At 39.7% G+C, this 27,400-nt stretch overlaps 1 protein-coding gene across 1 annotated transcript in view; it reads left to right on the forward strand.

The window, feature by feature from the left end:
* Positions 1-27,400, forward strand: part of LOC117295212 (dynein heavy chain 6, axonemal-like) — a 119,364-nt gene that overhangs the window by 42,564 nt on the left and 49,400 nt on the right. Inside the window, exons 31-53 of the mRNA XM_033778163.1 lie at positions 15-133; positions 1,033-1,107; positions 2,642-2,713; positions 6,994-7,078; positions 7,606-7,856; positions 9,201-9,486; positions 9,978-10,123; positions 10,601-10,669; positions 11,020-11,206; positions 11,924-12,003; positions 12,567-12,741; positions 13,549-13,776; positions 14,272-14,511; positions 14,969-15,313; positions 15,739-15,801; positions 16,816-17,008; positions 18,151-18,304; positions 18,844-19,133; positions 19,688-19,966; positions 20,507-20,698; positions 22,072-22,259; positions 23,314-23,442; positions 25,217-25,305. Of these exons, the coding sequence (XP_033634054.1) occupies positions 15-133; positions 1,033-1,107; positions 2,642-2,713; positions 6,994-7,078; positions 7,606-7,856; positions 9,201-9,486; positions 9,978-10,123; positions 10,601-10,669; positions 11,020-11,206; positions 11,924-12,003; positions 12,567-12,741; positions 13,549-13,776; positions 14,272-14,511; positions 14,969-15,313; positions 15,739-15,801; positions 16,816-17,008; positions 18,151-18,304; positions 18,844-19,133; positions 19,688-19,966; positions 20,507-20,698; positions 22,072-22,259; positions 23,314-23,442; positions 25,217-25,305 (3,935 nt within the window). The remainder of the gene's footprint in view (positions 1-14; positions 134-1,032; positions 1,108-2,641; positions 2,714-6,993; positions 7,079-7,605; positions 7,857-9,200; positions 9,487-9,977; positions 10,124-10,600; positions 10,670-11,019; positions 11,207-11,923; positions 12,004-12,566; positions 12,742-13,548; positions 13,777-14,271; positions 14,512-14,968; positions 15,314-15,738; positions 15,802-16,815; positions 17,009-18,150; positions 18,305-18,843; positions 19,134-19,687; positions 19,967-20,506; positions 20,699-22,071; positions 22,260-23,313; positions 23,443-25,216; positions 25,306-27,400) is intronic.

Below are 27,400 nucleotides of genomic sequence, written 5' to 3' on the forward strand. Positions count from 1 at the left end.
ATTTATTCCTACAGCCGCATCTTGTGAAGTGTTTTGGAAACATCAAGAGCCTTGACATAGTCAGGGAGCCTAGGCTGCCTCCGACGGTCCGGACCATGGTGTCTGCAGAGGGTGAAGCCATACTCATGCCAAAGTAAGAAATAGCCTGGCCCCTTGGGGAAACCCAGGAACAAGGCCCTGTTTCATAGAGCTGCTGAAGCAAAAAAAAAAAGAGCTTAGCACAACAAAATTATACTTACCAGAATAATAGTTAGAGCCAAACGAACATGTCACATGTACAATTTATTAACTGCTAGTTTCTGCTGAGCAGGCAATTGAATTGTTTAGCAATATTTTCCGCTAAAGCAACTCTATAAAGATGGGTCGTGGTCACATTTGTGAGATAATTCAATTTTGAAATTGGTTCCTTGTCAATTGTCTGCTCTGTCTTAAGGGAAACAACATAGTTGGTTTTTGGAGTATCTAATTAATAGATGTAAAAGTTGCAGCGAGAATAAAGGAAACCTTTATTGTGTTTTTGTGTTACCACACATTGACATATACGCAGTGGCTCTCATTAATTACTTTTAATGTGCTGTTCGAACTTTCCCCTTGAAATAAAGGGTGCCTGCAAAATGGGTAAAGAATGTCTGCCTCAAATTCTACTTCTGGTAGCTTAGCTACCATGATCATGCCTTTCAAGCCGCTGCTCCCCGACTCTGGAATTCCCTTCCCTATAACATCCGGGAAGCCAACACACTGGAACGGTTCAAAACTCATTTGTTTGTTTTATCCGGCCATTTTGTTTTTGCTTGTACTGTTTTTTTGTATCCTTGTCATTGCATTGTTTGTATGTAAATTGTAAAGCGCTCCAATCTTTGTGGGGCGCTATATAAATGCTTACATTATTGTTATTATTATTATTAGCTGCCTCCTTAACAGTTCAGCTTCTCAGTTGTGAGTAAGGATTATTAGCCACCCAAACTATTACCATCGTTTTTTTATTCTCTTATTTAATTGCAAATTGTTTGCGTTTTATCCCCTTCTACCTAGGAATGTCAGGGCACGTGGACCAGTGGAACAGTGGCTTGGTAGTGTTGAATCAGCAATGTTTGATACCGTCAAAAGGTTGGTCTTTTATCCTTAACTAATGACACCTTGAGAACAAGACTTCACATTAAAAACAAAAGTATAAGTACTGCAAAGTTATAGAATGTGACATTAAAATCATAGGAGGCAGTTTTCATAAGGTTTATGAGTAAAATTCATTTTATTGGTGTAAACACCTTATAAAGAGATGCCAAAAAGAAATAACAAAAATATATTTGTGGGCAGCTATTTAAAAATTTATTTGTTACCCACTCTGCAATCTGTTTTTAACGTGTTTTATGTATTTCTGTTGAAGTACGGTGTTTATATTTGTTTGAATTTTGGCACGAATCTATGTACCTGTATCTTTCAATGAACTCTCCTGCAAGAATTTGTCTTCTCAAGCCTATAGCGCCAGAATTTACTTGCATTCGTTACCAGCTATGAGAAATCTTTTCTATTCATTTTTATTTGTGTGGAATATTGGTGCCATGTATGTGAGCGGTAAAATGCACTATACTGTACTTGCTTTTATTAACCTAGTCCCAATATGATGAATAATAATAATAATATAGGTATATGTTATAGCGCCTTTAGCTCAGATCAAAGCGCTGAACAATAAATAAAACAAGAACAAATCAAGGAAAGAAAGATAAACAAAACAGCAAAGGATTAATGACGAGGCTGACTGAAGAAGTAGGTTTTGAGTTTTGTTTTTTTAAATGGCAGTAGAAGATGATTCCCTGATGAGTTCAGGTAACTTGTTCCATTCCTTCGGCCCAGCCAGAGAAAAAGACTTGGAGCCGGCAGATCGAATGTAATATTCAAAAGATTCTGTTTGAATTGAGAGAATCTTGTTTTGCTTGTACTACATGTAGCTAGAAAATTTACAAGGGTGAATACATTGCAAATGGTTCTTTGGGTTCTGGGGTGTTGTGTCTCACAAAAGAGTCATTGATGACGAGACCAGCTGGGTTTGTTTATCAATAATGGAAAGGTCTTTCAAACTTATCGAATGAAAGGTACATGTAGTTCATCACTGACTCATATTGTACAGCAACCACGACTCACGAAGAAATGTTTATATGGCAACGCGTTCTTACCATGCAATGTTCAAAGATATTTACCTCAAAATCAAGAAGATTTGAAACCTCCGTTCTTTCCTGTGCAAGATCAGGGCCCAATTTTATGGCTCTGTTTATAGCAAAGAATCTGCGCTTACATGTACATAAAGGTATTTTACTGGTTAGCAGGGAATTTTTGCCTCCACGTACTCCAAGTAACTCGGTATATTCTGCTTACACACAGCTATTGCAGAAATAATAATAATAATAACTTTTGGTTTATATAGCGCCTAATAACTAACACTTAATTCTCTAAGCGCTTAAACAAATTCTTATATAGCGCATTTCACAATAACCGTATCAATACGCTATACAGAAATGCAGCGCTTGCACAGTAAGCGGCGATTAGTGTTCTTAAGCGCATGATTCGGTGGTAAGCAGAGCCATGAAGTTGGGCCCAGTTTGTTGATGTATCTCTTTCCCCCCTCACTTATGTGTGATCATAACAGGTGTATGAAGTTCTCTATGATGGATCGTCGGCTGCAGGAAGCGTGGCCAAGCTTCGGCACCAGCACAATCGAGTCTGTGGTTTAAAACTGTTCTCAAACATGTTGTTCTTGGTTGTCTTGTTGTAATGTTTGTGTGTGTAACAAAAATGCATGTGCAAGAACTGCACGGTTTGGGTCTTTTTACACGGCGGCCATGTAACCCATCTGATGGAGTAAGGTTTTGGATTAGAACTATTAATAAGCTGTAGAAAAATTGAGCAAGATATCAGTCCTGAAATTACACATCTTTGCGCCCCTTCAAAAGTTTCCCCTATAAGTTTTTGTAATGGAAGTGCCCTTGGAAAGATGAACTTCCAGTCATGAGAAATTGTTAAATAACCTTCATCATGCATGCATGCAAAGGCTTTAGCATCATATCAGTCTGACTATATGTTTTTAGGGTTCCTACTGTCCACTAGTTGTGCTCATTTGAGGTACTTCTTTCTCCACTGAACAACACAACATCGGTTTTGGCTCTGTCAGATGGGTTATTTTGGTGCAAAATTTTAGGGAATCCTTAACATGTATATTGTTAAATAAGCAATAATCAAAGTGCTACCCCATACAAAGCATGGCTTGCATGTTGATTTGGCAAATATTTACAACATCTTCTTCTATTTATTGAAAATAACTTTCTTGTTTTTCCTTCCTTAAATGGTAAATGGAAATTTTCTGGAAGTTTAACTCTCTTTCGGGTGGCCCGTCAGGAGACTCTAAAAGCTAACAAATTGTTGTTGTATTTTTTTAGGGAACATTAACAGTCACTAACCTTTTTGTTTTTGTGAAGTTTTTGAATCTACTGAAAGGCATTTACAAACTCTCTTTCTTTTGTTTTTTTCAAAACTTTTAAGCGCTGTTTTTAAGTCTATAACAACTGTTTGTCTTCTCAATTTGGTTTATGAATCTATGGAGTGTAGAAAATATTGCTTGCTTGGCATATATGGTTGTGGTCAAAGATGTTTTAAAATTCATCTAGCCAGATCTCAAGGTCTTCTATGGGCAAGGCTTACAGGCAGTGGACACTATTGGTAATTACTCAAAATCATTATTTGCATAAAACCTTTCTCGGTGACGAGTAATGGGAGAGGTTGCTGGAATAAAACATTGTGAGAAACAGCTCCCTCTGAAGTGACTTTTCGAGAGAGAAGTAATTTTCCACGAATTTGATTTCGAGACCTCAGATTTAGAACTTGAGGCCTCGAAATCAACCATCTAAACGCACACAACTTCGTGTGACAAGGGTGTTTTTTTCTTTCATTATTATCTTGCAAGTTCGATGACCGATTGAGCTCAAATTTTCACAGGTTTGTTATTGTATGCTTATGTTGAGATACATCAACTGCAAAGGCTAGTCTTTGACAATTACCAATAGTGTCCACTGCCTTTTAATTCAAGGATATCTTCTATTGCAAAGCTTTTTTCAGAGCAAATGCAAATTTGTTATTCGTTTGTTTGGTTGTTTGTTTTGGCAGGGCTTTGTTTTTTAATAGTTGTTCTTCTGTTTGTCCTTATGTTCTTCGATTAAAGAACACACTACTGTTCTAATAAAAGTTTCATTCCCAAATGCATAAATTAACTGAATTCACTGCATACAATTACAACATTTGGTATGGTTCATTTTGCTGCATTTCACTGACGTCATCATCCCCAAATTGAGGGTACATCATATGTTTGTATGACTGTTTTATATTCAAATATAGTTTCATGAAATAAAAGAATCTGTCAAAGACATAAAAACAATAGACTCCTTGTATATGATGTCAAACAGCGCCCTCAAAAAGGTAAAAGGAAGACGTCTCATTGACTGAGAGTTTGTGCGCTGCGCGCAGTTTCCATCGTTTGACCTCGGTGGTAGTGACCTATACAAGGGGTCTAATTGTTGTACCATTCATGATATAAATTAATTTCATAAACAGCATATCACATCTGGATCACAAACATCATAATCTGCAATATTTTCATTTTGATGGTCACTTTCCTCACAAGTATATATTCATAGTTCTTGTTTGAGCCAACAACTGAAAAGTTAGAAAGTAAGAATATCCTCTAGCCACCTCGGTGGTCTAGTTGGTATGACACTGCTCTAGAATCGCAAAGGTCGTGGGTTCAAATCCCACCCGAGTAATATGCCTGTGATTTACACAGAGCTAGGGAAAGTACTGAGTATACAGTGCTAACACACATCGGTGTATGGGTAAAAATCCAAAATGAATATTCTTTATCCCCGATGCAAATTTAACTTCTATTAAGAAAGTATTGCATGAGCAATTTAGCTGTTATTTTTGCTATTTTTTGTTTTAGGATAAATGCAATGTACGTGCACATGGCTAATGGCAAATATTTCAATTGTTTCCCTTACCCATTGGTACACAGGGTGGTCGCCAGTAACCCCCCCCCCCCCCCCCCCGCGCCCCTCCTCTTTAAAAAAAGAAAGCAACAAATAGATAAACGGCTATTTGCAGTATTTTAATCCAATTAATCCAGGGGGTGGGTTTCACAAAGAGTTAAGACTAGTCTTATCTCGAGTACCGAGTTACTGGTCCTAACTTAGGACTAGCCATACATTTTTAATATCTCCTAGACTAGTCCTAAGTTAGGACTAGTCATAACTCTTTGTGAAATCGACCCCTGGGTTGATAACGATTATTCTTTCTCTTCATTTCTGAGTTATATTTTGTAATCTGTAACCCATTTCTTACAATTATTTAAACTCTCCCAAATGCAAGTTTATAAATTATACTATTTATAAACGGTTCAAACAACAAATGTAATGCAATGCCAAAGAATAGATTAGTGACTGATTGCCCGAATTGCATGTTTATTTTGACAGCATGCTTTTATTTGCAGATTGGTACTAGTAAAGAATGCATGGTCATCTCAAGAAACTTATCACTTTAACATATTATTGCATCCATTACCAACATTTTGTTTTAACTTTTACCATCCACAGAAAAATCTAACTCATTCCAAGACATCTTCTAAAATTGCTCAAAATTTATGCCATTTTTAATTAAAACCTAACTGCGTTTTATACTTTAATTTGTTAAGCAAATTTAAGTTTAGCTCACTAATGATCATATCAAAGAGAATTGAAATGTTATCAGTTCAGGGCTCGATTCCACAAAAAACTAGGATTAATCTTAACTACAATTCAACTTTAATTGCTAAAGCAATGTGTGATTTCGCTATCTGAATCATTATGGTAATAAGGGTGGTTGGGTTGGACTACTGGTTTCTTTCCTCACTTTCCACTTCCAGAACCCTGTTTTGAATCCCGCAAAGGGGCACTATGTGGATTGGGTTTTCAGTCTATACCTGACTGTGTGGGGGTTCTCCTGGAATAATTTCTCTGGGGTTTTCCTCCCACATCTAAAACCGAAACTTCCTTTCTTGTCTTCTCTCTGTGGGTTTCTTGGCTGGTACAGTGATTAAAGACACTGGACACTATTGGTAATTGTCAAAGACCAGTCTTCTCACTTGGTGTATCTCAACATATGCAAAAAATAACAAACCTGTGAAAATTTGAGCTCAATTGTTCGTCGAAGTTGTGAGATAACAATAAAAGAAAAAACACCCTTGTCACATGGAGCTGTGTACTTTCAGATCCTTGTTTTCGAGACCTCAAATTCTAAACTTGAGGTCTCGAAATCAAATTCGTGGAAAATTACTTCTTTCTCGTAAACTACGTCACTTCAGAGGGAGCTGTTTCTCACAATGTTTCATACCATCAACCTCTCTTCATTACTCATTACCAAGTAAGGTTTTATGCTAATAATTATTTTAAGTAATTACCAATAGTGTCCACTTTTCTTTGTATTCCTGGCTTCACAACCAGAATAAATTGAATGTAACTACTGACAACTTATCTTAAGATGAATCTTAGTGCTTTGTAAAATGGAGCCTTGTTTCACCAAGTGTTAAGAATAGTCTTAAACCATTTAAATAATTTAATTTCTTTCAAATATTTCCTGTTGCAAATCACAGCTTCACTTGCCCTTCTGCATAATGACATAAAAAGCTAAAATAGCGCTCTCGCTGAAGTGACATGACACTACATAAAAAGTTTCCTAGCTACTTGTTAAAGCAAATGTTGACTTCTTATAATTACTCTTGGCAAAAATAGTACAGTTTGAATCTTGGGAAACTTTTTTTCCAAAAGAAAAAATTGCTGCTTTTCAAGGCTATTTGAAAAATCAAAATTAATTGCTTTCATGTAGTAAAAATTTGTGATTTAATACACTTTTGAGTCAATAGTTTGAAACAGAGAAGTTTTGAGAATCTTATATTATTTTTAAACTATTCCTGCCTTGTAGAAACTTTAAAGATTGTGTGCATCGATGGGGTCGTAACTTGCAAGACTGGGTTCTTAATCATCCAGGCCAGGTGGTTCTTACTGTGGTAAGCTATCAAACTACTTTGTTGGTGTTTAAATGCATTGGTTACTCTATGATGTGTGGAAAATTGCTTTCATTTTAACCTGGAATTAACTTTTTATATAACTTTAGCGATAATAATAAGAGGCAATTCACTCCATTGCCTCTCTGGTATGGACTGAAGTTTCAAGAAATGTCCTATCAAACCAACTAGTAAAGATTTGGCATTAAGTTAGGTGGTTAAATAAAAACTGTTCATGTTTTGTCAGGGATTTTTGCATTTGCATGACTATAGCTTATTTTGCTTATGGCTATCGAGTTAAATAAAAGTAATTTGGAGGTCTTCGACGCTATTTTCTTGACTCTGGAGGATTTGCACTGAACTATGAACTATTTCATCAAAGAGCATTCAGATAGAATCCATACTTAAGATCTGTTGACAATTACTGAGACTGTTTTTTATTATCTTACATAGTTTTAAGATATGTTGTACAATTGTTAAACCATTAATCCATATATACTAATCACTCGCGTATTACCCTTAATCTCTAGGTTCAGATTATGTACAACCGTGATGTCTCAGCCAGCCTTGAGTCAGCGGACCCTGGAACCTCCCTGGTAGAGACTAGAGACAAACTAGTCCTTCGTCTGAATACCCTAGCAGGCATGGTGACTAAACCTTTGAGTTCATACCAGAGACATTGTGTTGAGGCTCTTATAACTATCATGGTCCATTCTAGAGACATATTGAATAACTTGATTGAGAAGAAGGTGCGACGCAGTGATGACTTTGAATGGACAAGGTATTTATACTTTATCATAACCACTAGCCACGGCAGTGTCATGGCCGAGCGGTTAAGAGCACCGGATTCAAGCACTGGTGTTTGATCAGCAGGGTGTGGGTTCGGATCCCGGTCGTGACACTTGCTACATAAAATTGGGGACGTAGTGCTTTCTGCTCTACCGGCCAGACTTCGAATTGATGATACCTAAGCCTACATCCGTATGGACTGTAAAGGGGTTAACCCTGTTTCAGCCCTTAGAGTAGGTGGCAACGGCCTCTGGACAAAATAATTGTAGCCCACACCTTGAAGTGGCCTTGTGTGTCAGGCGAGTTGCATTAAAAAATTTTTTTTTAAAAAAGCCACTGGATGTTTCCTTGGGATAGAGTTCTCATCATTCTGGTAAACGCACAAGCGAATAGAATGTTGAAAAATATAGCGCTTCTGCTTTCTCAATCCATAGAGGGCAAACTCTGAGTTGGATATGAGACAGGTGTGCTACATTTTTATTATTCCATTTCTGTTTTACTTTTTGTGATGACTTACTTACCTTCAGGCAAATATGGCTCGTAGCTTCAAATAGTGCGAGACAGAATTAAATCATCAGGATGAAACCGGGTGTTATATGATAAGGGGAATATAGGTCAATATCTTGTTGCAATGAGAATCGAGAATGCAAGTTTGATTGAATTCAAAACTTGTCATATTTGACCTTATTCTTGATTGGGGGGGGGGGGGGGACTGCTTTCAGATTCTTTCATTTCACTGTTTAGTCTGTGTGTACAATTGTTACATTCCAAACAGTGAAGGACGTTCTATTTGTCTGAGCAAAATTCTGAGTTGACAAAGGTTAATGTGAAGGTCATTGGTCAAGTTCCGCACCTGTCAAATTTCTTTGTTCAAACCCTAACTATTAAAGGCAGTGGACACTATTGGTAATTACTCAAAAATAATCATTAGCATTAAACCTTTATTGGTGACGAGTAATGGGGAGAGGTTGATGGTATAACACATTGTGAGAATCGGCTCCCTCTGAAGTGCCATAGTTTTCGAGAAAGAAGTAATTTTCCACGAATTTGATTTCGAGACCTCAGATTTAGAACTTGAGGTCTCGAAATCAACAATCTAAACGCACACTTCATGTGACAAGGGTGTTTTCTTCTTTCACTGTTATCTCGCAACATTGATGATCGATTGAGCTCAAAGTTGCACAGGTAAGTTATTTTATGCATATGTTGAAATACACCAACTGTGAAGGCTAGTCTTTGACAATTACCAATAGTATCCACTACCTTAAAAAAAAAATATCCAGTCAGTTTTTCAGTTATATATTATATAAAGAAAACTGTATTACTTTGCCTGCAGACAACTGAGTTATGAATGGGATGAGCAGCACAATACCTGCATGGTGCAGCAAGCCAATGCCTCCTTCCATTACGGCTACGAATACCTAGGATGCTCGAGTCGGCTGGTCATCACACCACTGACTGACCGTTGCTACTTGACTCTCACTGGTGCCCTGTTTCTTCACTTGGGTGGTTCTCCGGCCGGCCCTGCTGGTACTGGTAAGACAGAAACTGTGAAGGACCTTGCCAAAGCCATCGGGAAACAATGTCTGGTTTTCAACTGCTCTGAAGGATTGGATTATAAGGTAAATGTTTAGAGAACGAATGGCTAGATATGAATTTTCGTTTGCTTTTTGATTTTAAATTTTTAATTATATTTCTCTAAAATGTACCTTGATTTTGTGAATTTTATGATTCCGCCCTGTAACACTTTGGAGACTATTTACTGCTTTTATTTAGTCATTACCACACACCAAGACATGAGTTTTTTTATATTGATAAACATAAAAGAACATGGGAAACATTAGAAATGTTAATTTGGGTTGATACCTTTTCTTTAACTCTCTGTTAGAGCTAAAGTAAAGCCCCATTCCTACTTCCCACGAATTCGAAGCGAATTTTGGTGACTCAATAACACGCTCCCCTTCAAATAGTGACACGCGAAAATTCGCTTTGCGAAACATTTGCAAGATGTGTGAACCAGTCTTTAGTCAACTGTTATACCGATCTGTGCCACGAATTGTTTGTAAAGGGTTAGGGTTATCTACAAGATAACTCCTCCTTTTTTGTTTTCTAGATGATGGGTAAGTTCTTCTCAGGTTTAGCCCAGTCAGGCAGCTGGTGTTGCTTTGACGAGTTCAACCGTATCGACGTGGAAGTGTTGTCCGTTATCGCTCAGCAGCTACATAGCATCAAGACGGCCAAGGATCAGAATGCCCTCAGGTACCTTAAAGGCTTAGCACTCTACCCATTAGTCATTCCCAGCCACCCAATGAATGCACCTGTAACTCGACATTACACCCACTTTTCTAAACCGACACCCAGAACTATATTGTTTTTTCTGTTTGTTATTTTTTATGAGAGATCGACTTACATCACAAGCCATTCATGGTTAGGGATACAATGAACTGATTTGGGCTATCAACCAAAATCAACTGTCACCAGGGGCACACTTCCACCTACTCCTAGGGCTGAAACAGGGTTATCCCCTTCACAGTCCATAAGATGTAGGTCCGATGTATCGTCAGATGTATCATCAGTCCAAAGCCTGGCTGGTAGAGCAGAATGCACTCCTTTCCCAGTCTCCTTTGCTGACAATATCAGAGATTGGGTCCAATTAAATACATGTAGACTGTTGGCTACAGCACACCTCAAATAAAAAAAATGTATAAAGAAAATTGTTGTGTTTTACCCATCCAGGTTTGTGTTTGAGGGTCGAGACATTCGTCTTAACAGTACCAGTGGTGTCTTCATTACAATGAATCCAAGGTAAGTTAAACCAAAAAAAAAAACTGAGGCTAAATGGGTCCTTACAGTCTGACACTAAGGTTTTGATGGTTTTGTACTCGGGGGGGGGGGGGGGGGGGGGGGGGGAGAAACGGGCTAGTTAGTAGCAGTATACCGAATTGTTGTAATTGGACCCATATCTAGTTCTTATTTATTTTTTTCTTACAGAAACACAATTTTAGGGCACAGTGAATAAATTCTGTGTAAATTTCATGGATCACAAGAAAGTAGATACGAGAACCACTTTTAACATAAACTCGCCATACCCAAATCTAGTTCTCCATTTTTTGCATTACATGTCAACATCTCAACTATCACATCTTGCACCCCAGCTATGCAGGACGTGTTGAGCTACCAGACAACCTGAAGTCGCTGTTCCGTCCAGTCTCTATGATGGTACCAGACTATGCCCTGATTGCAGAGATCATGTTGTTCTCCGAGGGATTCACGTCGGCCAAGTCTCTGTCCAATAAGATTGTCAACCTCTACCAACTGGCTAGTAAACAACTCTCACAGCAGGTAAATATCTCCCCCACTCACTCTCACTCCCTCTCTCTTGTCGACAATCAGGTTAAGATTTGCCCATTTTTGTTTATCCCTCATAAAGTTAGGAAGATCGGCTAGAAGCATCCCCATGTCCCTGGCATTGCCTAAATGTGTGCCGCACTGTATACCACACAGGGACTTTGACTCCCAAAATGATGCAACCAAATTTATTGTGATGATGACGTCATCCTGAAGTTGTAAGGAATTTAAAACTTCTGGTTGTCAGAGGAATACATAAATTAATTAACATTAAAAATAAATCTGGGAGTCTAATGAGTCCTGTTATTAAATTACATTCTAGTTTTATTTTCAATTCAATTTTCAATTCAAGAATACATTTATTTCCATACTCTCATAAAAAAATAACAACAGTTACATGTAATACGGAGTAAAGCAAAACGTTTCTTTTGAATAGTTTTCCTGTGCATATTCGCCAAGCTAATTCTTTACAACGTTTTAAGTCCCTGTTGAAAACTCATTTGTTTAAAGCTTCTTTTTTGTAATTTGCCTATTTGTATCTTGTAGCTTTCTCTAATTGTTTATTTTATTGTTTCCTTTATGCGCTTAGAGGCTTTTGCATTAGGCGCTTTACAAATGTCTTATTATTATTATTATTATTAAAACATTTCTTTAAGTAAAAGTAAACATGTTTCTTACAAAGAGAAATGATTTGCTGTATTTTCTACTCAGGACCATTATGATTTTGGGATGCGAGCAATCAAATCTGTACTAGTGATGGCTGGACAAAAGAAGCGACAAATGCAGCAAGAGTAAGTACCATCTTATAATAATGTCATAACCCTCTAGTAGTTAAACTTATCCAGTTTTATTGCTTATCAATGGGAGACTTTCTGGGACGGTAGAGGGCAGCAGACTTACCGGGTAAATCCATTGTTCTCAGAATTATGCGCATGTTCAGAACTACGTAAACAATGGGAATTTACCCGGTATGTCTGCTGCCGCCTAGCTTTGGAAAGTCTCCTATTGAGAATTCTTAAAGTAAAATGGCAGCTTTCGCTAATTGCCTAACAGCAGATTGGCAAACGCCCTACACATGAAGGATTCTCTATTTTTGTGTGTTTTTTTTTGCTTCAACACACCTTTGGGGTGAATTCATCTTTATCCAAAATTACACATGTTCCAAAATGACTGAGATCAAAAGAGTTCGTTATATTTATGTTCTCTTGTCTTGCTATATATTCTACTGCCGCAGGGTAGATTTTTGGAATTCAGGAGATAATGAGAAAACAATAATAACTCAAAAGGGATCAAACTGAACAATTACATGTATCTTTCATTGTTTACTTTATCGCCTCATTCCTTCTATCCCTAGACTCGGGAACTCTACCGTCTTATCCGAGCAGCAAGAGGCCTTTATCCTGATCCATTCCTTACGGGATGCCAACCTGCCCAAGTTCCTGGCTGAGGATGTTCCATTATTTGAGAGTATCATGGCAGATTTATTCCCTGGCATTAGTCCACCAGCAAGAGACTCTGGAGCTCTGGAGGTAAGTTTAATAGAAATGAGTTAACGATAGTTAACGATATTTCCATCCCTGCTCTGGTGAATTAGGAAGTATACGGGAACATCACACTTGGAATTATTCAAATCAGCTTTTGGTTGGTTTGTTTTACATTTATAAATCACTGTATTTTGGTTCGGTATTCCTCCAAAAAATGTCTGTGAATTTCCAGCATGGTCTTAGGGCACCAATTTCAGTTAGCTGGTTAAAGCACAAAAAGTAGCAGTGCACAAGAAAATTATGCTTACCAGCCGTCCCACAAGTATAATCTGTGGGTAGTATTTTGCTTTATTTTGCTTTGCAGAAGGTTGTTGAGCAATATATGAGCCTAATACGGTACTATTATTAACATCTAGCAATGTAATCAAGCAGACAGAGCATTTGGTAAATACTGGGGCGCGCGCGTAAAGCTTTTAATTAGGTGCATTGTGGTCTTGCTGGTATCCAAATTTGATCCATATCTATTCCACAATGCACCTCATTCAACAGTCTGCGCTTGCGCATTGGTATTTGCGAAAAGGTCTATTAACATTGAGTTTTTTTTTTTTTTTTTTTTTGGTACGCATGACTTGCATAGACTACTTTGATATCAAATTGGAACATCAAGGTTTTTTATTTTGTACTATCCTATCCCTTATGTTGTTTCTTCTAGAAAGCAATCCGTTTGTCACTTTTTCTCGGTTCTTGGTATGCAGGAGGACCTACTTTAGCTTCAAAAGTTGAATGCACTGTTATCTGTACATGTTGTAGCATTGACTCCAATTTTGTTCTGTTTATTGTTTTGACCTCTAGAAAGCAATTTCAATGGCAATAAGAGACCTGTGTTTGCAACACTGGCCCAACCAGATCAATCAGGTCAAACAGCTTCACAGCCAGATCTTAGTTCGACATGGCGTCATGTTGGTCGGCCCAACGGGAGGTGGTAAAACCGCAGTCAGAACCATTCTACAGAGGGCGCTTGTATTGCTCCCTACGATTCACCTAGAGGCGTCGGAGACTCAGTCGGGGTCAAACATCATTGTAAGTTATAAATTCTACAAGGTCATTTGCTTCATTGTGGCATGTTGTGGCCGAGCGGGTTAGAGCACGAAACTCAAACTCAGCGGAGTGTGGGTTTGAGTTTTGGTCGTGACACGTGTGTCCGTAAGCGAGACACTTAACCAGTATTGATCAGTCCTTTGGATGCAACGTTAAGGTGTTGGTCCCGTGTGTGGTGCAAGGCACGTAAAAGAACCAAGTGCAATTATCGTAATGAGAAGGGTTTCTTTCCCCCTGGTGTCCTGGTTGGATCGGCTACATATTGCGCTACAGCACCTTGTAAACCTTAACTTGGTGCTATGTAAAGATAGGTCTCATACATGTAGCTCCATAAACCGCGCAGGAAAAACACTATATGCAGGAACCCCATGAGTGGCACACGGTGATGTATTTATGCTCTATAGAAGAAGTCACTATTATTTATTATTGGTACCAAAAATGTTTAATTTGTCTGATTCCAATTCAAATCTTTCCCAGAAAACATATGGAAAGAAAGGCCGAGTGGACACGTACTCAATCAACCCAAAGTGTGTGAAGATGGGAGAGCTGTACGGCCAGACCAATCCCAACACGCTGGAGTGGACAGATGGTTTGCTAGCGTCTGCTGTACGCCGCTTTGCTAAAGAAGCTGCTGAGATTACACTAGCAGGAGAAGAGCAGGATAGATCAGCCACCATGGGGAGTACGACCCCCAGGGGTGACAGGCCTCCATCACAGGTAGAAACTACTAAAAGATCCAGTAACCTACAAATCAGAGTTACATAGGAGAGCCCTCCATTGTTTGTAGATTTTACCTTAATGTTTATTGTACTTGGTGCAATCATTTTGAGGTAAACAAGTTTTTACCCTTTTCTTAACTCTTTCAGCGTAAGATCGTACATTTGTAAAATTTGTTATGTTCTCAAAAGTGTCAGAAATCATACATGATTGACCCATAATGTTCATATTATAACAAAAGGGCTCTACCACTCAAGAAGTACTTATATGACTTGATGATCTGTATCAAGACAACACTAATCAGCAAGGTACATTTTGTTTAGTGAGGAAGACTTTCATTTTTACAGAGTATTTTTCAAAACGCAAAAAAAGGGCACTGAAAGATCTAATGAACAAATTTTGTCATATTAACTGTATCCCTTCTCATCCCCCCCTTTCCCCACCCAAAAACACACAGATGAATACTCCCAGGACTCCACAGTCCATGACCACCGACTCCCACCACGATCAGCCCAACAGCGGACTGACCGATGAGCACAAACTCATGGAGGATGGCCAGGAGAATCCTGCCCAGGGTCACGGTGATGAAGTCCCCCACGACTGGCAGTGGCTTGTCTTAGACGGCCCAGTGGATACCCTCTGGGTGGAGAATCTGAACACGGTGCTGGACGACAGTAAACTATTGTGTCTTGCCAACGGGGAGAGAGTGGGTCTGACTCCGGGGATGAGGTTGCTATTTGAGGTCGATAACCTTTCCCAGGCCAGCCCGGCCACCATTAGTAGATGTGCCATGGTCTATTTGGTGAGTAGCATTTTAAACAGATTTAGCCACTTTGATCGGGGCTTCACAAAATTTTCTGAACCAATCTGCAGTTTATGTTGTTCAACACAGAACATTCCGGGGTGTAGTCATTTCAACCAGCGGCATGGAAGGACAGCAGTTTTTTTGAATATTTATCCGGCGCTGGATGATTTTGCCCGCACCATCAACGAGTCCGTCCAAAACCGCTTGTAGAGAACCAAATGAAACAGAGACAAATAATACAATGGTTATTTTTTTTATTGTCATATTTTTATTTCCAAAAAATGTCCATCACTCAACAAAGCTACAAAGGTACCATGAGGCTAAGGTTCCTATTAATGCAGATTATGCAATATTTTTTTTTAAGGTTGTAGAATTATTTTATCTAATTATCTGTTAAATGTTGTTTTTTTCCTTTTTAAAAGGATCCTGTTGATCTTGGATGGCGGCCCTATGTGAGGACTTGGTTGTCAAAACTTCCCAGAGATGTAAGAAATCACTAAAATCTAAGTTTACACTCCTCTAAGCTTTAAACCAATTACAGTCTCCAAGATGACTGTATGTTAGATAAGCTTTAACATTTACAGGCGAAATTAAGTTTAAGTCAACTTCAAGTGTTATCGGCACATCTGTGTCACAAATGAAAGTACCGGTACAAACTCAACCAAATAAGCTTACAATAGATTCAAACTAAGCAGTTTAGTTTTCTGATGTTTCCTAATCCCATAATGAATCTACACTAACCCTGTCCTGTGAACACAGTTCAGCAAAATCACAGTTTATTTCTACAAAGGAAAGTGCAAAGTTCAAATGAGGGTTCCTTAAGCCTGCATTATCAGGCGATCTTTTGACACATGTTTGAGGTTCAATTTTGTTGACATTCTTTTATTGATTTCTGATCACTGGGGGCACTTCAGATGCCATAATTTCGCATGATTCTTTACTACCATTACATTCTTTATAACCAGTAGGCTTTCCAACATGTCCAATAACAAATTTCAACATTTTATGCAGGTTCATTACCCAGTATTGACCCATTTCACCTGACGTCATCATCAGACAAATCTTGAATGCGCCATGCTGGTGGGCAACTTCACTGTGCGTTTTCATATATAACTCTATGCCGTGCGTTATGCAGTGAAGTGTGCATTTTAGGCGACGCGGCGTTAATACACGTAAACCCAACTGCCCACCAACATGGTGAGCGTGGCATCGGTCGCCGCGTGTGACGCACATGCAAGGGGTCAATAACCCAACCTTTCAGTCACTATGAATAGTTATTTCGTTTTTTGGCGTACAATGATTTTTATTACAACTTGCACTTGGGACTAAATTTGGTAAAAGAAAACACAATTCCTCATATTTTCAAAATTATAATTTTTCAAGGGATAACTTGTACTTACACACACTTCACACCTCAAACATCATTTATATATAAGGCTTGTTACCACTGATTAACTTTTGTTCTTTTCCGCATGGATTGTTTTTGATTTGTCGTTTAGATCCCAGAGAGTGGTAAGCAGCATCTTCTATCGCTGTTTGACAAGAGCGTCGACAAGGGCTTGGAATTCATGAGTCACTTCTCATCCCATCAAATCCTTGCTGCTACCAACATGAGTATGGTATCCATGCTATGCCATCTACTCTATGCATTCCTAGACTTCCTTGGGAAGAATGGAGGCTACGGAAACCCAGGTAAGAAAGTGAATTTATGGAATGGGGTGTGATACTTTACCAACAAACCTTTTTTGACCAAAGACTGAAGTAGGAATATATTATTGTTATAACTATTGTTTTGTATGTGTGTGTGTTGGGTTGATTACTGTAGTTGATTACTGTATTCTCCTATTGGTTATTGTATTGCGCAGCTGTGGCATGGCCAATGACTTGTGTAAAATGTCAAACTAGCATGAGCTAAATTCCGACTGAAAGATCAAAATATATGGACACAGAAAAAAACATTGGTAACAATAATGGACCACTGATTAATTCTCTTATATTCTTTCCACTCTTCCAAATGATGAAACTTACATCATTAAAACATTCAATGGAGCTGCTTTGCATAGATACATGTATGTCCTTGTTATAGCCATGCATTACTTACTTCGGCGAGAAATCTTTAGTAAGTATGCAGATGCCGCGCGTGTGCAGTCCCTGGATTCCCAGGCTGGCACATTCTACATTACTACGTAGGCTATCACACCTGTGTGACCCAATGGGAGACCAGACCTACCAGGTAAATCCTTAGTCAACCTCGTTCCCAGGGGTGATCGATCTCACCGCGCCATTTTTTCCCAGCATGCCTTGCTCGATCATAACCCCTGGAATTGGCCAATTTAAATGTGCTGTGCTATATGCTAGCACATTTAAATACGCCATTAATGAGCGTACATATTCATTATTCAATATTTTCTACGCGCGCACGCATGTCTTTCGTCTTGAAGAATGTTTTTGTTTTTGTTTTTTAAAAACGTGTTTGTGTCATAAAAACACGGGCGTGCACGCAAACTTAAAACTACGCTCACGCACTTGACATCTAATGCATAACCAATTTCCTGAGCCAATCAGCGTTGTTTCCCAGTACATCACTACCAGGGGTTAGTGATGAGAGGTATCGATACGGCGCGCTGCCCATGGTAGCGAGGTTGATCCTTAGTTCTTGGTAATGTGTGCACACTCAGAAATACATTAACCTATTGACATTGGAAGTTTACCTGGTAAGTCTGCTGCCATTTACTGTTCCAAATTCTCCAATTCCAACTTGCGTGGTATAAGGCGCCCTCTCTGGACAAACTCATCAAAGTATTTTTTAATGATTTCAACTTGTTTATGAAAAGATGAAGAGCGGCCATCAAGTACTGAGAGTTCTGCCGGTCCACCGTCTCGCTCCAGTGGAAAACGGATTTCAAGACGAGAAGAGAAGAAGAAGGAAAAAGAAAAAGAGAAAGAGAAAGAGAGAATTGAGAAAATGAGGCAACAATCTAAAAACAGGTCAGTGGACGGTCACATAGTATAAAGCTATTAAGCAAAATGGTTGCTTAGCAACACTATTTTGCTGAGCAAAAATACTTCCAATCAATCAGTCTCCATTCATTTAAAGAGCACTGTTATTCTAGCTGCTTTTTACGTAGAGATTTTTGTGAAGTAAAGAAACAATTTTCAAAGGATGTTCATCAGTTCTTTAAAAAATACGTAGTCTCTCAAATTCTAAAATCTACTTCACGGCAGTATAATAAACAGCAAGACAAATTCCCAACGAACAAATCCAGACTGCAAAGTAGATTTAATTAATACACATGGTGTTATCGCAAACTGAAACCCACAAACAGCTTATATATTGTTAAGTTTGTTCAGTATCATTACCATTGGTCATGTCTACTCTTTGCTTGTATTGTATTGTTATGTTTTTACTCCAATGCTTCTGTCTTTTCTTACTGTGAGTAAGGAACTAAATGTTACATTGGACTGAATTGAATTGAATTGAAGAAAATAAACTAAGAAACTGTGTTTGTTTTTCCTGATCAATCCAGTTCCAAGGAGTGGTACCTTTTGAAGCACCCTGAGCAGCTCTTGGGTTTACTTGGCAAGGTCTTTGTGTTCTGCTACACTTGGTCCATCGGTGGCAATCTCAAGAGAGAAGATGATAGTGATGATGACGGGGGTATCTCAGTACCTCGTACTGCAGGAGGAGGAGGAGGGGGAGGTGGTGGAGGAGGAGGAGGTGGTGCCAAGGGGAAGAAGGCTGAAGTACCGGATCTTAACATCGCCTACGAGTTTGACACATTTGTCCATGATATGTTTGACACTGAACCACCTCTTGGTAGGTCATTAATAATAATATAAGTTTTACTTACTTTACGTCCAAACAGTTGTTATTTATGTCTTTGGAAGAATTTCATACAACCTGTAAGCAGACCGTTTCTGCTTATTGCTTTCATAAAATTAATGCACTTACACAAAATCCTTTACAAAACCAAACCATTTTGCATTGTCCTCTCGAAAACCTGACCACCTAATTTGATGAACTGTACTCAACAAGAGAAGAATGAATTTACTCTTCCCAAAAACCATGGCCAAGTTTTATGGCTCCACTTACTGTAAAGAGAAAATCTGCGCTTTTGGAAGCAGGGAATTCCGCGCTTATGCCAAGCGCATTTCACAGGTTAGCAGAGATTTTTGCTTGTGCGCATGCACACTCCAGGTTACTAGGCATTATTCGCTTACACAGCTAGCGTAGAAATTTGGCCCTTGCCAAGAAAGTGGAGAATGGTTATTGTAAGCCCAATTGCTGGTAAGCATGAAACTGGGCCCGTGTTACCTTTAAATGCAAAATACTGTATAGTTGACCGATCTTGGTTATCTCTCATTTCACAGGAGTCCGCTTGCCCTCTGGTAGTCGCACAATCTTTCACTTCTTTGTCAGCCTTGAGAGTGGCAAATTTGTTCCTTGGGAGGAACTGGTTCCCTCAACCAAATCCCTGATCGACAAGGGCGTGAGTCACGTCTCCCTCGGTGAACAGATGGGTCTAACCACACAGATGAGTAAGAAGGTTACCAGGGAAGACAATGAGCTGGTACCCACCGTGGATACAGTCCGATACTCATTCCTAGCTGGTTTACTGCTGGTGAACAAACACCCCGTCTTACTCACAGGTATGTCATCTGGACTTTTTTGGTTGAGAATGTGAACGATATTTGCTGTTGCAATCATCTTACCAGTTTATAGAACTTCTGTGTATATAACTTGCTGATACAAATATCAATGAAAGGTGATTGCTGAGGTTTATGAATTATGATAAAGTCGGGGTAACAAAACCTTTATCCAGAAAGAAATGTATTTATAACTTCCGATTGTGATTAAAGGACTACCCTCTCTCCAAAAACGTGGGTGTGATCCCTGCCTACACTGCAACTAATAGTTGTATGGCTCCTGACTGGCACCCTCGAACAAAGATATTGACAAAATTGGGAGACCGTCAAGGTAGGGCTAGATAGCTCAGTTGGTAGAGCGGTATGCTAAACTTGAGGTCGTTAATTCAAATGCTATTCTGTCAAATCTTCTTTGTTCAACCCCAAAATATTTATTCAATATAATAATTCTATAATAAGATTTTATGAGTAATCTTGAACATTTTTCTTGTATGTGATGCGTTCACAAAATAAACAACACTATGAATTGACTCTGATGATTAGGTGACTCTGGAGTTGGTAAATCTGCTATCGTCAACCACATGTTGAAACTCTTAAGCAAGGAGAAGGGAGCCTTGACACAGCTCGGTACCATCCTGGGGGATGTCTTCCACTATTCAGAGAGAGGGACTAATATCTTGTCTAATATTAGTGCTCTGACTGCTGGCATTCTTGGCGATGATGACGGAGATAGTGGTAAGTAGATTTAATTATAGGCTTTTCAAGACGATTGCTTTGGTATACACAGTGTACATATGGCTAAAGCCGTGTTCGCACTGGATTAATATTTTGGGTAACTTAACCATGACGCTGGGTAACATTCCGACGGAAAAACTTTCCCACCGTCCGCACTTGGATTTATTTGACCGTGGGTAAACTAACCGAGCTGGCCCCCTGCGTAACATTGAATAGTTTGATAATCACAAAAATCTTATTCTTCCATGACAAAACATGTCAGCTTCTTCGGGTCACGGACGGATGGGAGATTTAACCGAGTTGGCGCCGCACTGGACTTTCTGGCTCGGTTAAACTGACCTGGTCAATATTCCTGGGCACCTTTGGCTCGGTTAAACTACCCATTCGGGTCGGGTAAGTTACCTGGGAGGAAAACTTCCTGGGCTGTTCGCATTGGACTTAAAATGGGTAAGTTACCCATTGGCTCGGTTAGTTTACCCAAATTAAGTCCAATGCGAACAGGGGTTTAGGCTCTAACTCTTGCTATGGTTTCAACTCTGACTTATAGGCATTGTCAAATGTTTTGAAGTTTTTTAATTTAAGCATGGAGTCTTCAGATTTGAGCCTGAGCTGTTAGTGCTCACAGGGTTGTTAATGTTGTCATCACCTACTTCTGTATTTTCTCTTGAAGGGTGTGAGCCACTTACACACACCTCACCATGTTCATATAAATGATTTGCTTCCCCGCAACAAAAACAAGCAAACAACCCAAAACAAACAAACAAACAAACAAACAAACAAACAAACAGACAAACAAACAAATGTCAGCTGGCAAGTTTCCTGAGGCATATTGTTATGTTTCTCTAAACTAAGCTTGAAACTCTAAACAAAAGAAGGTGACCTGAAACCACTGCTCAGACATCAAATCTCAAATGGCAATAATTAATATTGACCCCGTACAACCATGGCCAATTGGGTCCTGGCACCAAGCCCTTCATGAATATTTACACAAAGTAAAAAAAAACTTGAACAAATGTATGCAGCATCTCTGAAGGAAAGGAATGAATATTCATTTAATATCCAAGAATTTGCATTTTGCTGTGACATTTTATATAGACGGTTGCATCTTTACCGGCTTGGTTTTTAGCTTTGAGCCACGTCAAGTGGTCACATTTTTACACACAGCCGAGTGCATTATTGGCCAATCATGCAAGAAAAGTGATAAAACCCATGGTATTTACACATCAATAGTTGTGCATTCAAAAAACAGATTTATTTGCCCATAAAGATGGCCAACTTTACACTGTGAGGTTTCAAGTGGAAAGTGTTTAACCTATCCTACCCTCGCTCTAACTCTACATGTACCTTCCTCCATTGACCTCTCCACCTCTCAGGTCTTGGTATGGCAGATACGATGGACTTAACCTTCATAACGGGTCAAGTTCGTCGTTCAACCAGCGGTATGATAGCCACTACTCTACAGCTGAGTGCACAGACCACTGCAGCAAGGGTCCGAGCACAGATTGAGCATAAACTGATCAAGAAAGGGCGGGACACCATGGTTGGACCAAGAGGCAAAAAGGTAATAACATGTGAACTTATTTTAAGTTTCTTACCCGAATGCTTCAAAATGTGCCCTTATTTTCAGTAAAGAAATGGGCAAGTTAGTAAAATGGGCAGGACAAGTGCTGAAGTTCTACCTAGGACTTTACAAAACAGGGAGCATTTTGGACCAAAATTGTGCAAGTTTGGTTAAAGCACGCTATTATAATTAAAATGAGGCTGGCATAATGTGTGTGCTTGATGTTTATGTTTGGTTTTAGAAGCTCTACTTTGCAATCTAGATTGATTTAAAGACAGTGGATACTATTGATAATTGTCAAAGACCAGTCTTCTCACTTGGTGTATCTCAACATATAAATAAATTAACAACCTGAGCTCAATTTGAGCTCAATTGGTTGTCGAAGTTGTGAGATTATAATGTAAGAAAAACACCCTTGTCACACGAAATTGTGTGCTTTCAGATGCTTGATTTTGAGACCTCAACTTCTAAATCTGAGGTCTCAAAATCAAATTTGTAGAAAATTGCTTCTTTCTCGAAAACTATGTTACTTCAGAGGGAGCCATTTCTCACTGTGTTTTGTACTATTGACAGCTCCCCATTACTTGTTACCAAATAAGGTTTTATGCTAACAATTATTTTGAGTAATTACCAATAGTGTCCACTGCCTTGAAGATTTTTATTTTTATTTTTGTCTTAATGAATTTGGCCCGGCACACTAGCTTGTATGGGAAAAGCCTGGTTGCAGCGGGGAAATCTGTAATTATTTAAATTAACTTATTCAGAGGAAAATAGTACCGTTAGCAACCTGAAAATTGTTTCTCTTGTAAAATACCATAAAATAACATTGTTTAGACAAGTATGTATGCTGTTGTCTTCGTCATGTCTCCTGTTTGTAATAGGTTACTCTGTTCATCAAGATAGTAAGGAATCAGACTGTTTTACCCTTCCAACCTCACTTTGGCAACAGTGATTTCTAAAAGACCACAAGATGGCTACTCCATGCCAATGGTCCATAAGCTTTTTTTGTTCGAGGACAGCGTTTTACATAAATTCCTTTTATTTCCTATTTCAGGTTCTGGTATTTGTGGATGATCTAAATCTACCAGCGCCTGAGGTTTACGGAGCTCAGCCTCCATTAGAACTTCTGAGACAATTCATGGAGCTAGGTGGATTCTACGACACTAAGAAACTGGCATGGAAGGTATTGGACAAAATAGATTTTGAAATTTTAAAAACAAAAACAAGGTTATTTTGTGGAAGAAATTTTATAATTTGGTATTTTTTGTTGGGGAGGTGAACTTTTGGTTCTACCAAACAGGGGAAACCGTGTTAGTTCATGAAGTAAAAGTAAAACCACCAAAGTTCAAGAGATATTTTTGTGGATCTTTATATTCCACTTTTAAAACATCTTTCCAACCATATTTATTTCATAACAAATGCTTTTTATAGCCCAAAGTCCATCCGAAAGGCAACGTGTCCCTTTGTGTCCCAAGGAGGTACAGACCTTCGTACAGTACACAGTTTCCAAATTAAAGCCATTGGACACTTTCGGTACAGAAAAAAAAAAAAAAAAGTTCACAGATTTAACAGAAATAACTTGCAGGGTTTACAGAAGGTAATGGTGAAAGACTTCTCTTGAAATATTGTTCCATGAAATGCTTTACTTTTTGAGAAAACATTAAAACAATATAAATTCTCGTTAGCGAGAAATACAGATTTATTTTAAACACGTCATGACACGGCGAAACAGCGGAAACAAGAGTGAGTTTTCCCATTATTTTCTCCCAACTCCGATGACCGATTGAGCCTAAATTTTCACAGGTTTGTTATTTTATATATAAGTTGTGATACACGAAGTGTGGGACTTGGACAATACTGTTAACCGAAAGTGTATAATGGCTTTAAAACATCTTTCTAACCATATTTATTTCATAACAAATGCTTTTTATAGCCCAAAGTCCATCCGAAAGGCAACGTGTCCCTTTGTGTCCCAAGGAGGTACAGACCTTCGTACAGTACACAGTTTCCAAATTAAAGCCATTGGACACTTTCGGTACAGAAAAAAAAAAAAAAAGTTCACAGATTTAACAGAAATAACTTGCAGGGTTTACAGAAGGTAATGGTGAAAGACTTCTCTTGAAATATTGTTCCATGAAATGCTTTACTTTTTGAGAAAACATTAAAACAATATAAATTCTCGTTAGCGAGAAATACAGATTTATTTTAAACACGTCATGACACGGAGAAACAGCGGAAACAAGAGTGAGTTTTCCCATTATTTTCTCCCAACTCCGATGACTGATTGAGCCTAAATTTTCACAGGTTTGTTATTTTATATATAAGTTGTGATACACGAAGTGTGGGACTTGGACAATACTGTTAACCGAAAGTGTATAATGGCTTTAAAACATCTTTCTAACCATATTTATTTCATAACAAATGCTTTTTATAGCCCAAAGTCCATCCTAAAGGCAACGTGTCCCTTTGTGTCCAGACAAGGAGGTCCAGACCCTTCATACAGTACACAGTTTCCAAATTAATTCAAGCAAAAGGAAGTATAGCCCGTCGTAACTCGTGTAAATACCCTCTGTTATAAATTAAAACTATTATATTTGTACATAGTTTGTAATGATTCCTGTAAGTGGTGGCTATCCGCTGTTGGATATCAATAATAAATAAAAAAATATATAAAAAAATAAAATAAAAACTAGCTGTAAGACACATGCCTTCAACGTTCAGTACACATTATTTTAGCGTTTTCCATTGAACATTGCTTTTGAATGGGTCACCAGATATTGTGCACCTTATAAAAAAAATGGTAGACATTGAAGATGAGAAATTTAACACAACATGCAGCCACTTGTGGTATTTTGGTGTACATGTTCTGGATGGCTGTATTGGTGTGCAGTTTGCAACACTGATCAGATACTAAGTGATGTTTGAATCTAATATTGTGTTGAACAATTTCCAAACAGAACATTCTTGATGTGACGTTGTGTGCAGCCTGTGCTCCAATGGGAGGAGGCAGGAACCCAGTCAGCCCTAGACTCCTCAAACACTTCTGGTGAGTGAAGGTTGGATACTAGACATGGTGATTTATTGGATTGTTTTCTGATTGCAGGTGTTTACATAAGACACTTACTTACGGGAATTATCAAAGTTTTCCGTGCTCACCTTGGGGATTAATTTTTGGGGATAGCTGGAAAGTTTTTTGCTGTTGAGAATATTGTTGTCACAGGGATATCAGTACATACCTAAGTAAAGACAACAACGGTTTCATAACATGTTCCGGATTTCATTTTTTCTTTCGCGCAGTTGTGGCTTTTGTTTTCAATGAACTGGCCCAAACTTTGGCGTAACTTGACCATGGTATTATAAAATCTTGTAGTTACCTACCATGCCAAATACAAGGGTCTATTAGTATCTAGTTACAATTGAGAACATCTGTTACTGATTGTTTGTGCCTGTAATCTGACATGGCCTTATTATCTTCAAGTACGCGCTAATCCTCCAATCAGATTCGCAGTATGGAGTGGTGATAAAAAGCTATATTGCACGGCTTATATCACAACCATGCGTCTTGTGTGTTCTATGTCACGCGCCAAGTTTGCTTGAAGATAAATACGTTATCACACGCGCGCTCGTGGAAATACGGAAAATATAGCGCGTCTGCGTCCCATATCCAACTTGGCCTTCGGCCTCGTTGGATATGGGACGCAGAAACGCTATATTTTTCCGTATTCCACTCGCGCTTGTGTGATAACTTATATTGTCGATGTTAAACTCTTGGGTCTACTTCACTCTACTTACCTGTAGAGCGAATACTACAATTGCATTGTTCCCTATGCCGGCAGGCAAATAGCTAAGAGTTTTACACACAATAGCGCCCTCAAGAGTCCCATCCCCAACGCCCTGTGACATGCGCAACACGTCGGCGTCCTCTTTTTCTCTTAGCCGGCAAAGACAGCGGACGTGAGTACGTGATTGTCCGTATTGAGGTAGATTCTTTGCCCCTTTTAGCTAATAAGAGTGTAATTTAGACAGATATCCGATAGAAAATAAAGGATAGTCTGTAAGAGAATTTCTTGTAGAGTTGTGTGAATTTCTTGAAGTGAGTTAATTATGAGTTATAAGAAATCGGGGAGGACAGGGTTTGTCGTTGAAGGTGGGACCTACATCCCTCCGAGACAGCCCGAGTCCTCGGGGGATTGCGGCGGTGACATTACGTCGCCGCCAAAACAATCTCCCAGTCAGCCCCCTCAGCCACAGCCGGCTGCCGGGGCTGACGGATCTGTAACCGGCCGAGCGGGGGACCTTACGGTCTCGCCGTCTCCGCCGGGATCCGCCCGACAGAAGGGGAAACGCCCCGGTAAGGCCAAAAAATCGCTCAGTACCGGGGCGACACCCAAAAAGGGACGAGTTGGTAAGCGGGACTCCACTACGGGGCCCGCCCCATCGATCCCAGGCCAGCCAGCGGGGCACGCACAGCCGGAGGGGGTACCCCTCCACGGCTCGGTGCACCCAGGGCTGGGTACAGGGCATGCACAGCCGGAGAAATTACCTCTCCACGGCTCAGTGCACCCGGCCCCCCACAGTGCACACGCAAGTACCGCGGTGCCCAGGGATGGCCTTTTATACCGCCGCCCTGACCAGGCAGCCTGCGCTATCGGGCTTGGGGCAATGGCGGTCGCCAAAGAGATTGGCAACGGGGTACAGACCCCTTGGGGCCCCGTCGGAACGCTACGTTCCGAAGGGTCGCCCTCTACTTCAGGGTTTACCCGCTGCTCGGGTATTCCCGCCCCGCAGCCGACCTCCGACACTACAACGGAGTCTGCTCGGGGACGCCCCTCCAAAAAGGGCAAGAAAGCCCGCCCTCGTAGCCCCAGCTCGAGCGGCTCCACCTCTGGTCGCCCCCACCGTGACAAACGTCACAAGGGCGGGGACCCGATCTCGAGGGAGGAATTTTTGGAAGCTTTTCACACCCTCGCGGCCTCAATTACGGGTCGTCGCGAGGGTGGTGGACAAGGCCCGTCTGACTTGGCCACCGAACCGGTGCCCCACAGTCAGCACGGCCATGGGTGGCTTGCGCCGGGCCAACGGGGACTCCCCCACACGGCTAGCCGTGCGCCGGATTCCCCCCCGGGTTTGCCACAACCGCC

Source organism: Asterias rubens, chromosome 1 (genome assembly GCF_902459465.1).
Source record: "Asterias rubens chromosome 1, eAstRub1.3, whole genome shotgun sequence".
Classification (NCBI taxonomy): Eukaryota; Metazoa; Echinodermata; class Asteroidea; order Forcipulatida; family Asteriidae; genus Asterias; species Asterias rubens.